At 27.8% G+C, this 15,239-nt stretch overlaps 2 protein-coding genes across 7 annotated transcripts in view; one reads left to right on the top strand and one right to left on the bottom strand.

Annotated features, from left to right (window-relative positions):
* LOC100569852 (esterase E4) overlaps positions 1–15,239 on the bottom strand; it is a 111,322-nt gene that overhangs the window by 77,480 nt on the left and 18,603 nt on the right. The gene's annotated exons all lie outside the window — the stretch shown is intronic.
* Positions 1,060–14,528, top strand: LOC100159564 (glycogen debranching enzyme). 6 transcript variants are annotated; one of them, XM_029491647.1, is made up of 22 exons: positions 3,494–3,667; positions 3,738–3,816; positions 4,028–4,131; positions 4,202–4,433; positions 4,497–4,680; positions 5,174–5,308; positions 5,381–5,599; positions 6,762–7,000; positions 7,084–7,296; positions 7,365–7,547; positions 7,922–8,051; positions 8,148–8,271; positions 8,364–8,629; positions 8,869–9,191; positions 9,259–10,203; positions 10,267–10,483; positions 10,560–10,923; positions 10,990–11,207; positions 11,275–11,460; positions 11,528–11,746; positions 13,852–13,948; positions 14,062–14,528. In XM_029491647.1, the coding sequence occupies exons 3-21, from the start codon at positions 4,038–4,040 to the stop codon at positions 13,930–13,932; spliced, it is 4,572 nt and encodes a 1,523-aa protein (XP_029347507.1). In that variant the 5' UTR covers positions 3,494–3,667; positions 3,738–3,816; positions 4,028–4,037; the 3' UTR covers positions 13,933–13,948; positions 14,062–14,528. The 6 variants fall into 6 exon arrangements, with proteins under 6 accessions (XP_016663388.1, XP_001949657.2, XP_008187323.1 ...); XM_016807899.2 differs by lacking the exons at positions 3,494–3,667; positions 3,738–3,816 and adding an exon at positions 1,060–1,504; XM_008189101.2 differs by lacking the exons at positions 3,494–3,667; positions 3,738–3,816 and adding an exon at positions 2,810–3,112.

The following is a 15,239-nucleotide window of genomic DNA, read 5'->3' as shown; positions in this document are numbered from 1 at the left end:
ACGGCAGCGTCATCTGTCGGTCGTGACGTTCAATCTCTCGCTTTTGACGTTGGATTTCGATTTTAAACAGTTATCTGTAATCTGTATTCACTACCTATTCAGTATACTATTCACTTATCAAAATGTATATACTTTTTACCACGCCGGAAATATTTACATTCCTACACCCTATTGACTATAATAAAGGTAGAATTGCCTGCCATCAGTATCATCTCAATCTTAACAAAGGAGTTTAAAGTCTTATAAGAGCACAAATGTCAAAAACCCTAGTCAGTTATTGACACCTAGTAATAATTAAGTAATAAGTAATAATTAAAAATGCATGATCGACACAACTGACAACCAAATAATCTTCTCAGCCCTCAGCTACCTATATAGCTTAGAAATAAATCAACAAATATTCAAAATACAGTTTAAACTTAATATTATTAGATATCTACAGATGATATGTGAATCACATAATGTGATATAAATTACTTATTCCCCAAATTATGAGATTATAGCTGATATACGACGCATAGCATTGATCACTTCGACCTTCAATAATAGAGACATTTAAATTTTAGTTAGGTAAAAAAAAGTAATATAATATTACAGTGTATATTTTGTTGACTGTTGTAATTAATCGATAATGAGCTTCGATATCGTGATTATGAATAATTTGTTTTGATAAATATTTAATAAATAATAAAGAACTTGTTGCTAACTATAATATTAAACTTGTGCAGTTGTGCGTCCCGGGAGAGATAAATAATATAAATACCTATATTATGATAATTCAAACTCGCTCGCTTCTCGATCTTTTGCGGTCGTTTGGCGGTTTATTATTTATATAATTAAATATTATTAATTATTATATTATACGGATTATTATCGCTGTAGACTATACTATAAATTGAAAAAATACGTATATAAATAGCGAATACCCTTAGCATTTAACAAGACTGACTGTTCGCATTTTACGATGATATTGATATTGTTATGTTATTTTATTAATAAAAATATAATACCTACTCTCATAAATAACAATAAATTGTAACTTATCTATCGTCCGCTGCGCAACTCATTCGATCTCGTTCGCTCCCTTTGTCCGGTGACTTACTGCGTTTCGCAAAGGTACTTTACCTGCAACAACTGCGACATAACCATTAACCGTATCTCGTATATAATTTCCTCATTATGCCTACCCAGTCATTATTATAGTAAAGGTTCACACGGTCAAGTCATACTATGTTCGGCAGTATCATTTCGTCTTTCGTCTCTGCAGTACAATAATACCTAATATTCCAATTTTTTCTCCATTTAAATTCGTTTTGCGTAAAATACGTCTGGTGTGTAGTTTGGCCTTTCGTCGCGATTCAATTATTATTCAAACGATCAGACCGTCCTACGTCAAGTATATGGATTTTCTCGAGTCATTCGGGTCATTGGTGTTTTTTCTTGTTTAGAAACCGAACGGAAAATCGCGGCCAACCATAATGGGAGGACAACCCACCAAAATCCAGTGAGTTTCTTTTATCACCTACGTACATTTCTTTACCTGCCTAAATTATGTCATTATATTATTATAATATATTTTATATTGTATACTATTATAATGCAGTAGTAATTATTATTCTATGTATATCTGGATACGCGGTTAACTTTGCTAAAGTGTCCTATTTTCGAATTTTATTTGCGAGCGTTTGAAAACTATCTTGAACACGTGCTATAGTATGTTTTAATGTATATTATTATAACCTGCAAGACAAAAATGGTCAATAATATTAATAATATGATTAATATTATTTTTATAAAAAAAAATAATTTCTGTATTGTAGAAAAATACATTTTTCATTACTATCGTGGATAAACTGATTGATTTCAATAAGTAGTTGTATAATAGACTATAATATCCTATAGGTACCTCCATTAATAGTTAATACTTAATACCATTGATTATAAATACTATAGTATTTACTATTTAGTATTTACAATCAATGTTAATACTTTATAATTGTAATCTACTTACATAATTACATTTGTTTAAAATTAAAACTCAAGAAAGTGGGTAAGTCTGTTACTGTACATGCCTAAACATAGTACTTACCTACTAACTATATGGTCATAAGTATTCTGTGACGTCGGTATATACAGGTCATATAGCATATTATTATCGCCTATAGGCTATAGCAAACTTTAAACTTAGGTAATTACATTATGCGACTAAAAACATAATTAGGTACTCGAAGACCGAAGTAATAAATAGATAAGAATTTGACATTTTTGAAAAGATAAAACAATAATCAAAAATCATAAAATAGAACATTTATGAAGACAGTACCTATGTTTATAAACATTTCGCAAACGGAGTCTACCGAGTACCGACCAGCAAGTATCTACAAAATTGTTTAGTTTTTATTTTTTTAATTAGTTATAACTTATTACTTAAAACACGCTTTTTGCTATTTCCCTGAAAAATCTTTTCGGTAGGACCCGGTTTCAAGACCTAAGTTCAAAATATGAAAACACAAATTTGACTTATCATTACGACACCAAAAATCTATAAAACCAGAACTTTGACGATTCGCGTACTTTGAAACCATAAAGCTATCCAACCGAGCACACGTATCGAAAATCGTCTCAGATTTATAACTTCTTCACTCGCATTTGTAGACCTATCAAATTATTAAACGTGTCAGTGTGTTGCACTGTTGTCGTGTGTTTATTTCTGTCGTTTTTGACTATGTTGCTATTTCACCACAGTTTATTTCCCATTTATTTTCACACACAATTACACGAAAGCTGATTGCCAGACGGACTTTAGTACCACTGCTTGGGCAGTACAGAACGGTCGTTACTCGTCGTTATCACCAGCGCACACTGTGAGGTTTATAAATAGTATTTATAGGTCAAACAAATTGTACGTGTTGTTTTCGTTTAAAGGTTATCAAGTGCTGGCAGTTCGGCCCAAGCAAATATCACACGTTTATAATATGATAAACGATAATAAATAATAATTAATAGTATATGTTTTCCTAAATAATAATAATAATAAAATATAAATCGACGCCAGACTTAGATTGTTTTATATTATACATCGTGTGTTCGATTATTCTGCATTCTACACTGGGTGGGTATAGTTAATAATATTTAATATTTTTTGCTTATATACTACCTATGAATAAAATAAAATAACTAATGGGTTTGTGTCGTTGACATGTGTTTTTATGTTAAAAAGTCAGCTTATTAGTTATTCGACAAACTACCTGTACTCGTAAAATTGTGTATTTCTTATCTTAACCCATTTATATTTTATGATGGTTGACCTCACGACCTATTTATATGTCGTCAAAATCTATACATTCTGACTTCTGAGTACCAACTAAAAAATGCACTCATGCAAATTTTATGATGTATCGGTAGGTAGATAATAATATTATTCTTGTAGTGGTGGTAATTCTATAACAATTAACAATAGTTACATAATTCTGACTGAATTTCAAGTGGTATGTACATGTGTACATTTAAGTGTTGCTCAGTTAGTGTATTTTACTGCACCGTACCATTATAATAGTGCTGATTTTTATTCGATATTACTTACTATTTTATCAACTACCTACATATTTTGTTCGGCGAATTAACAAACTTCAATTTTCAAGCATTTTAGTGTTACTGCCTCCTACTGGTATGCCTTTGTGTTGTGTATGAAATAATTAATTCTCTTTAAAGTTTTTCTATATATTATTTGATATTAGATTAATAACGACTCGTTTTTCATATCTATGTGTACATTGTTATACTCAACAAATATTATTCATCAGCTATAATATAAAGGTCAATCAGATAAGATTAAAGATTATATTTAAAATTTGTATATTTGAATGTTAAAAATAGTTAATTGATAATTAATAATTTCCAATGGCAAAACCATGTCCATTCTACTTTTGTTTGTAGCCATTTTTGTAACCATTGCCATTTTTGCCATGTTAATCGTCCCATTTTTTTGGAATTTAATCACACTACTATTCATTAAAATATTTTCCAGGAATAAAGCTATGTATGTTAAGCCACAGAATAACAATAAAATGCGTATTGTGACATTGGAAGACGGTCATTTTCAAGATGAAACACTATATAGACTGAAAAAAGGTCAATATAAATTTTTATTTTTGAAATATAGTGTTTTGAATCTTTTTATTGTTTTTATTTTATATTATAGGCTGGTACTTAGAATTTCGGATGGGCCCATCACTTTTTGGACGTGACGTTACTATTTACACTAATATACCAGCAGAAGGATCAGCCTTTGATAGAAAAACTTATCGTTGCCTTGATTGGATCAGAGAATGGTCAAGTGATGATACAATTATTGATGATTCGTCTTTGTCTTGTCTTATCCAGATGAACAAAGCTGGATCTTTTCATTATTATTATGAACATAAAGGGCAAAAGTAAATGTGTATTAACTTTATTATACCTAGTATTTGTGAAATTAACATTTACTTTTTTTTTAGGAAAGGATGTGGTTATATTAATGTTGATCCAGATTTGGTTGCTGGAAATAAAGATATACCTTTAGAATCGTTGCAGGCTGTATCTGTTTTAGCAAAATGTTTAGGACCATTTTCTTCATGGAAATCTAAGTTACAAGTTGCGAAAGAGTCTGGATACAACATGGTGCATTTTACACCCATTCAAGTATGATTTGAACATTTTTGTTTACATTTCATAATATTTATAAATAATTCAAGTTCAGATTAAATATGTAAATTGTTTCCAAGTTAAGTTTAACTTGTATACAGTCTGTATCAGAGAATCAATTGAACCACATGTTCCTTGAACCAATTTCCTTAGGTTTCCATTTATTATGAATTTTGTTTTTTTTACTTTTATATCTTGCTATAACGTTACCATATTTTGGTTAAAGTAAATATTTTTAAGAATGAAAATAATAGTGTGGTTTTCACTTAATTCATTAAACTGTTGACAGTAACCAAGTAAGACGCATCTAGTTATGTAGCGTTAGTGAAATTATAAAAGTACAATCTAATTTTAATTCCTGTAATTTATTTTACTTTGTATAGTATATTTCTATAATATTAGTATACAAATAATCATTATAATTTATCTGTAAATAGGTAGTCTTGTTTATTATAATATTTTTAAATGACAATAAAATTATTATTTTTAGGAGCTTGGAGGTTCAAAATCATCATACAGTTTGAAAAATCAATTGGTGTTAAATCCTTCTTTCAATGATTGTAATCATCAAGTTACATTTGGTGATATTAAGTCTTTGACTGATGAAATGAAAAACGAATGGAATGTAATAATTCAGAAAAACTAAGTTACTGAATTGAACATTGCCTATATTGATATAAGGTTAAATATTTTCCAGATGTTAAGTATATGTGATATAGTGTTGAATCATACATCCAATGATAGTCCATGGCTATTGGAACATCCTGAATCTGCTTACAACTTGGTTAATTGTCCATATTTAAGACCAGCTTATTTGTTAGATTATACTTTATATCACTTTACTGTGGAAGTTTCTAAAGGTATGTGGGAATTTTATGGAGTTCCTGTGATTATCAATAGTGAAGAACATCTTGCAGTAAGTATTTTGAAATTTACATACTTAACTATTGAATATTGATAATAATATTTCGATTTATTTATTTTTACTTATATTTTGTAATTGTGAAATAGAATATGAATACACGTTTAGTATCTTATTTTATTAACATATATTTATAAATTCTAGTCATATCTGTTAATGTCAACTAAATTCTATAATTTTGGTACATTTTTGTGTAATTAATCTAATTATTATACAGTACTTTTGATTTTAGAAAATCAATTAAAAATCTTTTTCGAGAAAGCTTCAGTTTTTTTTTCACATTAATTGATTTTTAGTCAATTATGCGTATAGAATTTAGAAATTGTATAGGTTATTGATAAAGTGTGTTGAATGTTGATGCATATTATGCTTGTCTGCAGGGGCGGATAGGCCAATCAGGTATTCGGGAAACTACCCAATGAACTGGTCCTTGTGCGGGCTACATTATAGTTATATGATAACAAAAAAAAACTTCTCTTTCTAAATGTTTTGTGGTCATAAGTAAATACATTTAAATTAATAAACATTAATGCAATATTAGGCATTACAAATGTGTTAGTAGGAAAAAAATTTCATATTAAAATGATAGTTATAAAATCATAGCCTATTTATTATTATAAATAATAATAGGTAATCAATAATTGTGATTTGTGGATAAAATTGTGTTATTATAAAGTAAAGACCATATTGAATATAGATTCACCTATTAAGACAAGAAATATAATAAAATGTATTTCCTTAAAAGGTTTAGAGAATGTAATTAACTTTGAACTACTATACAAAATGATAATATTTATATTTATATTGGTTACAAAATATTTAAGGATATTCTTGGTAAATATTGAAAAATGTATTATGTTCAAACTTTAAGTTCAAGTTTGGAACATCTTAACCTTATCTGACCATTTCAAGACTATAAATTATAGTTATTAAATATTTTACTAATGTAGAGGAGAGAGCAAACAAATTTTGAAATTGTAAATTAAGAAACACCTTATTACATCTGTGTTAAAAAAGCAAAAAATGCTGATTTCCTAACTGAAAAAAATTGCCAATCCGCCCTTGCCTGTCTATAGAGTTAAAATAGTTATGTATATTTAAAGATTACTAAGTTTAAAATTATATCCTCAATAATTAACTTTGTATAATTTTACAGTCCATACGACATGCATTATTAACAGCGGTATTACCAAAAGTAAAAATTCATGAGCTGTTTCAATTGAATATTGACAAAATCGTAGCTGAGTTTCAAGAAAAAGTTCGTGTTGGTCCCCCTCCGGTAGCTACAAATGAAAAACTTGATGAAGAATTAACAATCATACCTGATTTAGAATTTGGCCGATTAACAGCTACAATTGATATGAACAAAGCATTGAAATTATACAATATATATAGGTAGGTGAATATTACACGAATAACAATCAAAAAATATATAAATTTATTTTACATAACAATATTGTTGAACAAAATTATTTTAGGAGCAATTGTTTTGATGAAGATACTAGGCTTGGTCGTTGCAGTTTAGAATTGAAATTAAAGTTGGAAACTTTGAACAATATAGTGTTTAATGAAGTTCAAGGACATTTAATAGCTGCAGTAGATAATAGTATTGCTGGTATAAGATATTTCAGAGTTCAACCAGATGGACCTAAATTGACCAAAGTTTCTATTACTAATCCTCTAGTACCAAGGTAAAAAAAAAAAAAAAAAAAATTAAACACAAACAACTTTTAAAGTATAAAATATATTTTATTTTTAGGTATTTTACAGACTATGAAGGTCAAACTGCTGAAGAGGTATTGCATTCTTCAAATGGACAATTTGTTATGGCACATAATGGATGGGTTATGGGTGGTGATCCACTTAAAAATTTTGCTGGACCAGACTCTAATATTTATTTACGTAGAGAATTAATTGCCTGGGGAGACAGTGTAAAATTAAGGTATGGTTATTTCATTAATCTTGGATTGTGTAAACAATTTTGTTTCAACCAACATTATCACCCTGATACACTTTTTATAGTTATATTTTGTTATTATTTTGTATTAGGCTGTTATACAAAGGTTTGATATTAAAACTATCTGTCATTCTGTCATATGTCAAACATAATCAAAACAAATTTGAAGTTCTATATATTTTCAGTTTTGTTATTGTTTCTAAACATACACGTATAATTATAATATAATTATTAATTTGAAATCATAATTTTATGACATATAAAATGTTTGTTTCTTATTATAAGCCCTGCTGGCTGCTGCAGTGTATTTTTATTATTAGATTTTATTTGTTATCCACATTATTAATTGTTGCCTTTAGATATGGAAATGAACCTAAAGATTGCCCATTTTTATGGAATCATATGCAGTGTTATGTGGAACAAATAGTTAAAATATTTGATGGTGTCAGATTAGATAATTGCCATTCGACACCATTGCATGTAGCTGAAGTAAATTTAATATATAAATCTATTAAATTATTTTATGCATATAATATACAAAACATAAAAATAAATATTAACATTTTTGATAACTTGTTTATTTAGTATTTGCTTGATGCTGCTCGAAAAGTTAAACCAGATTTATATGTTGTGGCGGAGTTGTTTACAAATTCAGATGCTACTGACAATATATTTGTTAATAGACTTGGAATTACATCACTTATTCGTGGTAAGATACAATTTATTATTCACACATTACATAATTATATATATATATATATATATATATATTAATTATATTTTTAATATTGGAATGTTTAGAAGCAATGTCTGCATGGGATTCACATGAGCTTGGACGCTTGGTTCACCGTTATGGTGGTGATCCAGTTGGTGGATTTTTTAAACCACTAGAACAACTTGTATGTCCTACTATTGCACATGCTCTTTTCATGGATCAAACTCATGATAATCCATCTCCTATAGAGAAACATTCAGTTTATAACTTGTTGCCTAGTGCGGCTTTAGTATCCATGGCATGCTGCGCTAGTGGAAGCAATATGGGTTACGATCAACTAGTTCCACATCATGTATGTTAAAAATAAATTGTATAGCAAGAATCACAAAAATCTTAGTTAAAAACTTGTGTTACTTGATATTTACTGTCTTAAGGAAAAATATTGAATCATATTATGATTTAAAAAAAAAAAATGTATTATGAGGTCATGTCATTATATTAATCATTGATTGCTAATTGCTAAGGGCAATATATTGTACCAGCCCTAGAACGTATATATGTTAAACTCCAACATATTTTTATTATTTCTAGATTCATGTTGTTGAAGAGGAAAGACAATATATGCAATGGTCATCCAAAGAAATTAATATTACTACAGGGATAGTAGCTGGAAAAAAATCATTAAATGCACTTCACTATAATCTGGGAAAAGGTGGTTTTGATCAAGTCTATGTGGATCAAATTGATACTGATATTGTTTGTGTGACACGTCATAATAGTAAAACGCACGAAAGTGTTGTACTAATGTCATATACTTCCTTTTCAACTCCATCTAACCAAAATGGTTTGGGAAAAGGCATAACTGTAACTGGAAGAGTTGATAATGTACTAATTGAAACTTCATTGCAACACATGTAAATATATTTATTTTTTTCTTTTTCATATGATTAAACAATATTTATTATTATTATTTTTTTTTAGGATATTGGACAATACAAATGAATTTGAAAAGGATGCAAATAAGATCAATGGCCTAGAAGATTATGTACTGAGCTTAAGACAAAATGTTACTCCTCAAGAATGTTTAATGTTGGATATAATACCTTCAGCTGACAAATTTTCTGTTAGATTGAATTTTACTGCAAAATTTCAACCTGGTTGTGTAGTAGCAGTTGAAATTTTTCCAGTAGAGAAAACAAAAATAGCTGTTGAACAGTTATTGTCTGATATTGATTTGGAACAAGCAGTGAGTCGTTTAACCCTATCCGACATGAATTATGTTTTGTTCAGATGTCCTGAAGAAGATGAAGGGAATGTTTATGATGTACCAGGATTTGGTAAATTGGTGTATTGCGGAATCCAGGGGTTCATGTCAATTTTAGATACAGTGTCTCAAAATAATGATTTAGGCCATCCACTATGTGAAAATCTCCGAAAAGGTTTTTGGATTCTAGATTACATAAGTGGGCGTTTAAAGCGTAAAGAATTTGAAAACTGCGCATTGTATCAATTTGGAGACTTTTTAGAAAGATATTTACAGCCCATCAGGAACTTGCCATCATATTTGGTTCCCTGTTATTTTGAATTTTCCTTGAGAAAAGTATACAATGCTTTGTTGAACCGCACATGGTCAATGATGCCTAGTGACATAAGAAATGGTTCTACATTTTGTAAAAATTTAGCTCTTGCTTCAATTCAATTTGCTGGAGTAGTTAAATCTAGTCCTCTTCCTACTCTCTCGCCAAACCTTTTAGCACCTTTACTCAGAACCCAAATTGGACCTGATGGATTATATCGTCCTGAGTGTATAACACTTGCAGCTGGGCTGCCACATTTTTCTAGTGGTTACATGAGAAACTGGGGCCGAGATACTTTCATTTCGTTGAGAGGATTATTGTTGATTACTGGACGTTATGAAGAAGCCAAGTATAACATTATTGAATTTTGTATTATTAAGTACTTTAAGTAAAAATGATTGTTTATTTTTAGGTACATTATTTTAGGATTTGGTGGTTGTTTGAGACATGGTCTTATTCCTAATCTATTAGATGGAGGCAATAACCCACGTTATAATTGTCGTGATGCTGTTTGGTGGTGGTTATATGTAATTCAGAAGTATGTTACTATGGTACCTGGAGGTATAAGTATTTTAGATGATCCAGTAAATAGAATTTTTCCAAATGATGATTCGGAACCCACATCAGTTGTAAGTCTTGGATTTGAATAATTTGTACATGTCATGTATCATAATATACTCATTTATATTTTAATTGTACTACCAGGAACAACCATTACATGAAGTAATTCAAGAGGTTATGGTAAAACATTTCCAAGGGTTATGTTTTCGTGAACGTAATGCCGGAACTTCTATTGATGCCCACATGAAAAGTGCTGGCTTTGATAATCAAATTGGAGTACAACCTCTAACAGGCTTTGTGTTTGGTGGTAATGAGTGGAATTGTGGTACTTGGATGGATAAAATGGGTTCCTCAGATAAAGCTGGTAACCGAGGACGACCTGCTACCCCTCGTGATGGATCAGCTATAGAGTTGGTTGCATTGTCAAAGACAACTGTCGCATGGTTAGCTAAATTGAAAAAAAATGGGCAGTTTAAGTATTCAGGAGTTACCCGTACAAATAAAGATGGTATGTCACAAAAAACAAAAATAAAATAAAACGTACATCAGGCATTATATTTTTGTTTTATTTTAGGATCAGAAACTACGTGGACATATAAAGAATGGAATGAAAAAATTCAAAACAATTTTGAAATCCACTTTTGGATACCCGAGGAAAAAAATAGTCGAATGCAAGTTGAACCTCATCCAGAACTTATTAATCGTAGATGTATTTATAAGGATACAGTTGGTGCAACAAACAAATGGGGAGACTATCAACTGCGATGCAATTATGCTGTAGCAATGGCAGTGGTAAGTTTAATAGTATTATGTGTTGTAACTTCTTAATCAATTTAAATTTATTTTGTTTATATATTAGGCACCAGAGTTGTTTAACCCAGATCATGCAAGAATAGCTTTGCAAACAGTAACAAATGTACTTCTAGGGCCACTGGGTATGAAAACTCTAGATCCATCTGATTGGGCATATGATGGCTTTTACAATAATGATAACGATACTACTGATTTAAAAGTAGCCAATGGTTTCAATTATCACCAGGGACCTGTAAGATCATTAAATTTATTAATTTGTAAGAAAATAAATCGTTAATAAAAATCATGTATATTTTTAGGAATGGTTGTGGCCTGTTGGTTTCTTTTTAAAAGCAAAGCTAACATTTTCCACAAGTCAACGAGAAACTTCATCTGAAATTCAAGGTATACTATCTAAACATTTTGAACACATAAAAACATCAGTTTGGAAAGGATTACCTGAATTAACCAATAAAGATGGAGCTTTTTGTGCTGGATCATGTCCAACTCAAGCCTGGAGTGTTGCTACAATTCTTGAGGTAAGAAGAAAATAAACTACCTATTTAGTATTTACTTAAAAACTAAATTTAAAATTTGTATATATTATAATGAGGTCTCAGATTTCAATGCCCTAAAAAAATTTATTTGACCTAAAAATAAAAAATACACTTGTATATTTTTATTTTGCATAATATAGTACAATAGAAATATAAAAATAAATAATATTTGACTCGTAAAGTCAGTGTTATTCAATCTGAAATATAAATTATAAAACATTTAAAATTGCCTAATTTGGTTGGATAAGTCCATTTACTTTGTCCATACCTGGCATCTGCAATATCATAAAAATTACAGCACACAATAAGAGCTTACTTAATATTTTGAAATTTAAATTCGATGATTATCGACCAATATGATCTCGTAGACCGAAAATTAGAATTTATTTATGAAAATCATGTATTTTGCTATCATCTGTATTACTATATTCTTCTTCATTTAGTATTTATTATTTTCCAAGATATTTTAAGTCCATTTTTATTTAAAATGTAAAAATTTGAATTTATGATATTTCCAATTTGAAGAGTTTTTCTTATGTCTGTTAATTGATTCAACAAAATGTTAAGACTGTGCTAATAAAGATATTGATGTTTGGAGCTAAGTTATTGCTTAATTGTTTATAAAAATTTTCCTTAATGCATATATTTCAAGGTAGGTACCTTGACATCACCATTTAATTTTGGACATAAATTTATTAAAGTTGCATCTTCTACATCACATATTTGGTTTATAATGACTAAATGACTTATAAATAATAATGTGTATAATATATATTATATACATAGTAATACTTATAATTGGTAAGTCTACAAAATAAAATATCACAGCAGCTAACCATGCGACCAGGTGAAAGCGAAATATCAGGACAATTGTTATTGATGTTATGTTTCTAGAGAATAGAAATGTGAAACCTAAAAAAAAAAACCAAAAAAATGCAAAAAATTCCCACAAAAAAACATTGTTGGAATAGTATGCACATGAAACGCATTTGTAAATTTAAAAGGATCATGCCAAGTATTAAAAAAAAAAACAAATGCAAGTGCATTGAAATCTGAGCCCTAATTATAATTAATTTCATATGCTTTGGGTATAGCTTTGCCTAATATAGCTTATATTGTTAACTAATTAATTATTTTTACTTATAATAAGAATTTCTTTCTCTATCTGCTTGGAAATTAATTTAATTTAAATATTAGCTGCACAATTTAGTACTGAGTATTAATACATTTAGTTTTGAACTACTAATTTATTCAAATGCTATATTTCCATAATAATAGTAAAACATATCAATATAGTCTTAGTGATAAAATAATATTATAACATAAAATGAAAATATAATTCTTTTTAATTTTATCATTTAATAATATTGGTGTTGTATAGAATTTTTTTTAAAATATATAAATAAAATAAAATTTCATCATCGATGTATCTTGTTATTAATAAATTAATGAATTATGTAATTATATTTTGAAATTGTTTATTTCATTTACATTTTATAGAAAGTACCTGTTTTGATTTGACCTGTTGCCAAGCTTATAAGCTTGGCAATTGGTACCTAATAACTGAATGCTAAATGTAATATTAAGTGATTTAATAAATGCTTTCATCATTCACAATTAAGCTTCATTTAAAATCTAAATATAATATGTAATATTAATAATATAATATAATTTTAGTAAAATTTGTGTTTTTAAAAACAATCCATAGTAGTGAAACCAATTACATTTTTCTTATATTCAAAATTTTAAAGAACACAACTAATATAATTTTTTTTTATGATTTAAAAAAATAAATAGTTGAACAATGTGAATACCTAATTAGTCTTAGTGTCAACTTAAATAATAGTGACAAAAACAATAATATTTCGATTATAGAAATACATTTAAATTAAAAAATAAAAATAAAAATAAAAACTAAATTAAAATTAAAATTTAACTTAATTGTTTTATATATAGAACTATTTAATTTTATTCTAAACATTTGAGCCAAGTTTTCAAGATCACAGATATCTATGTGGAGCCTTTAAGGCCTGTTAAATGATTTTATAGTTTTATCAATTATACAAATTATACTATATTTTTTATAGTTGTATCATGAAAAACAACCTATTCAAGTGCGCACGTCTTATGGTTCTGCAGTATTGGCAATGATCGCCAAAATATTTTAACCCCATATACTAATAAGTAATATACTTGCATTCATCTAACATAAGCAGCTAAGCACTCATTTTGTAATGTCACTATAATTATTTATAAATACATGTGATATTAAATATTATGTTTGATTTCTTTTTCAGACTTTAATGGCTATTACAAACTTGAACCAAATTTAAATTAAATTTGTTAGAATACTATTTATTCATTATTATTTATATTAAATGTTAATACTTTAATGAAAATCATTGTGGAAGTTAAAAATGTATAATTCAACTAGACTGATAAGAATTTTTTTTACCAAATATGTGTCAAAGAATTTGTTGTTCATTTTATAGAACAGATTGATTTTATTTTTGTATACCTATACCATTATTGAATTATTGTGAAATTTCTATTTTTTATTATAGTATAACATTAATTGAGTATTTGATAATGAAACTACAACAATCTATTACTTACATTTAAAGAAACACTTTATATTTTACTATTCTCTATCTTTTTTATTGATGGATTTTGTTTTTAAAATTAATTACTATCATTTTTAGTTTGCTTTAACTGGATTTATGAGTGTTAATAAATTATTATCTAGTAGGTACTATAGATTATATAATTGCACTTAAGTATATACAGTTTAAACTATTAACTAATGTGTAAACTGGCTAACACTACACAGGCGTATAAAATATAATAAATTATATTTTATATGTCTGTATAATAGTTAAAACTTTATTAAATATTTTATTATTATTCAAATAATCAAAAATAATAATAAAATATTTATTAATGTAATAAAATATTCTTCAGTGAAATTTGTAGTCTATATATTATCAATGTACGACACGACGTACCTACTATAAAAAAAATGATGATTATTAATATTATACTATCTAGAAAACAATTAAATATACAGTAAATATACTATCTATAAGATTCTGTGTTATGAAGTAGATACTATATTTTCTTCTTATTTTAATTACTGCAGTATATGTAGATTTTTAATTTTATAAAAAAAAAATTTTAACTTGATGATTACTTTCTAATTTATATTTTATTTTTGTTTTGTAATTTTTAATGCTAAATAAATGCATTAAAGATGAATAATATAATATGGATTTATTGCTTATTTGATTTTATAAATGCATACTCCATATGAAAATACATTTTTTTTCGAGAGGTAAAATATTACAATCTACAACAGAGACATTGTCTTAATTAAATCCAGATAATCCAAATGTAGCTTAAAACAATTTAAAACTTTAAAACTTTTTCTAGGTATTACTTTTTATTTATTGTCAAAAATGGTCAAGTAACCGCTATA

This window comes from Acyrthosiphon pisum, chromosome A3, assembly GCF_005508785.2.
Source record: "Acyrthosiphon pisum isolate AL4f chromosome A3, pea_aphid_22Mar2018_4r6ur, whole genome shotgun sequence".
NCBI classification, from domain to species: domain Eukaryota; kingdom Metazoa; phylum Arthropoda; class Insecta; order Hemiptera; family Aphididae; genus Acyrthosiphon; species Acyrthosiphon pisum.
Note: the sequence above shows the minus strand (reverse complement) of the source record. Positions and strands in the feature narration are given on the sequence as shown.

Excerpts from the sequence above, each read along its gene's own strand:
- LOC100159564 (XM_016807899.2), top strand. The coding sequence starts at position 1,479 with ATGGGAGGACAACCCACCAAAATCCA. Across the intron at positions 4,434-4,496 it reads TATGAACATAAAGGGCAAAA|GAAAGGATGTGGTTATATTA; the intron begins GTAAATGTGTAT and ends CTTTTTTTTTAG. Across the intron at positions 10,484-10,559 it reads ATTCGGAACCCACATCAGTT|GAACAACCATTACATGAAGT; the intron begins GTAAGTCTTGGA and ends TTGTACTACCAG.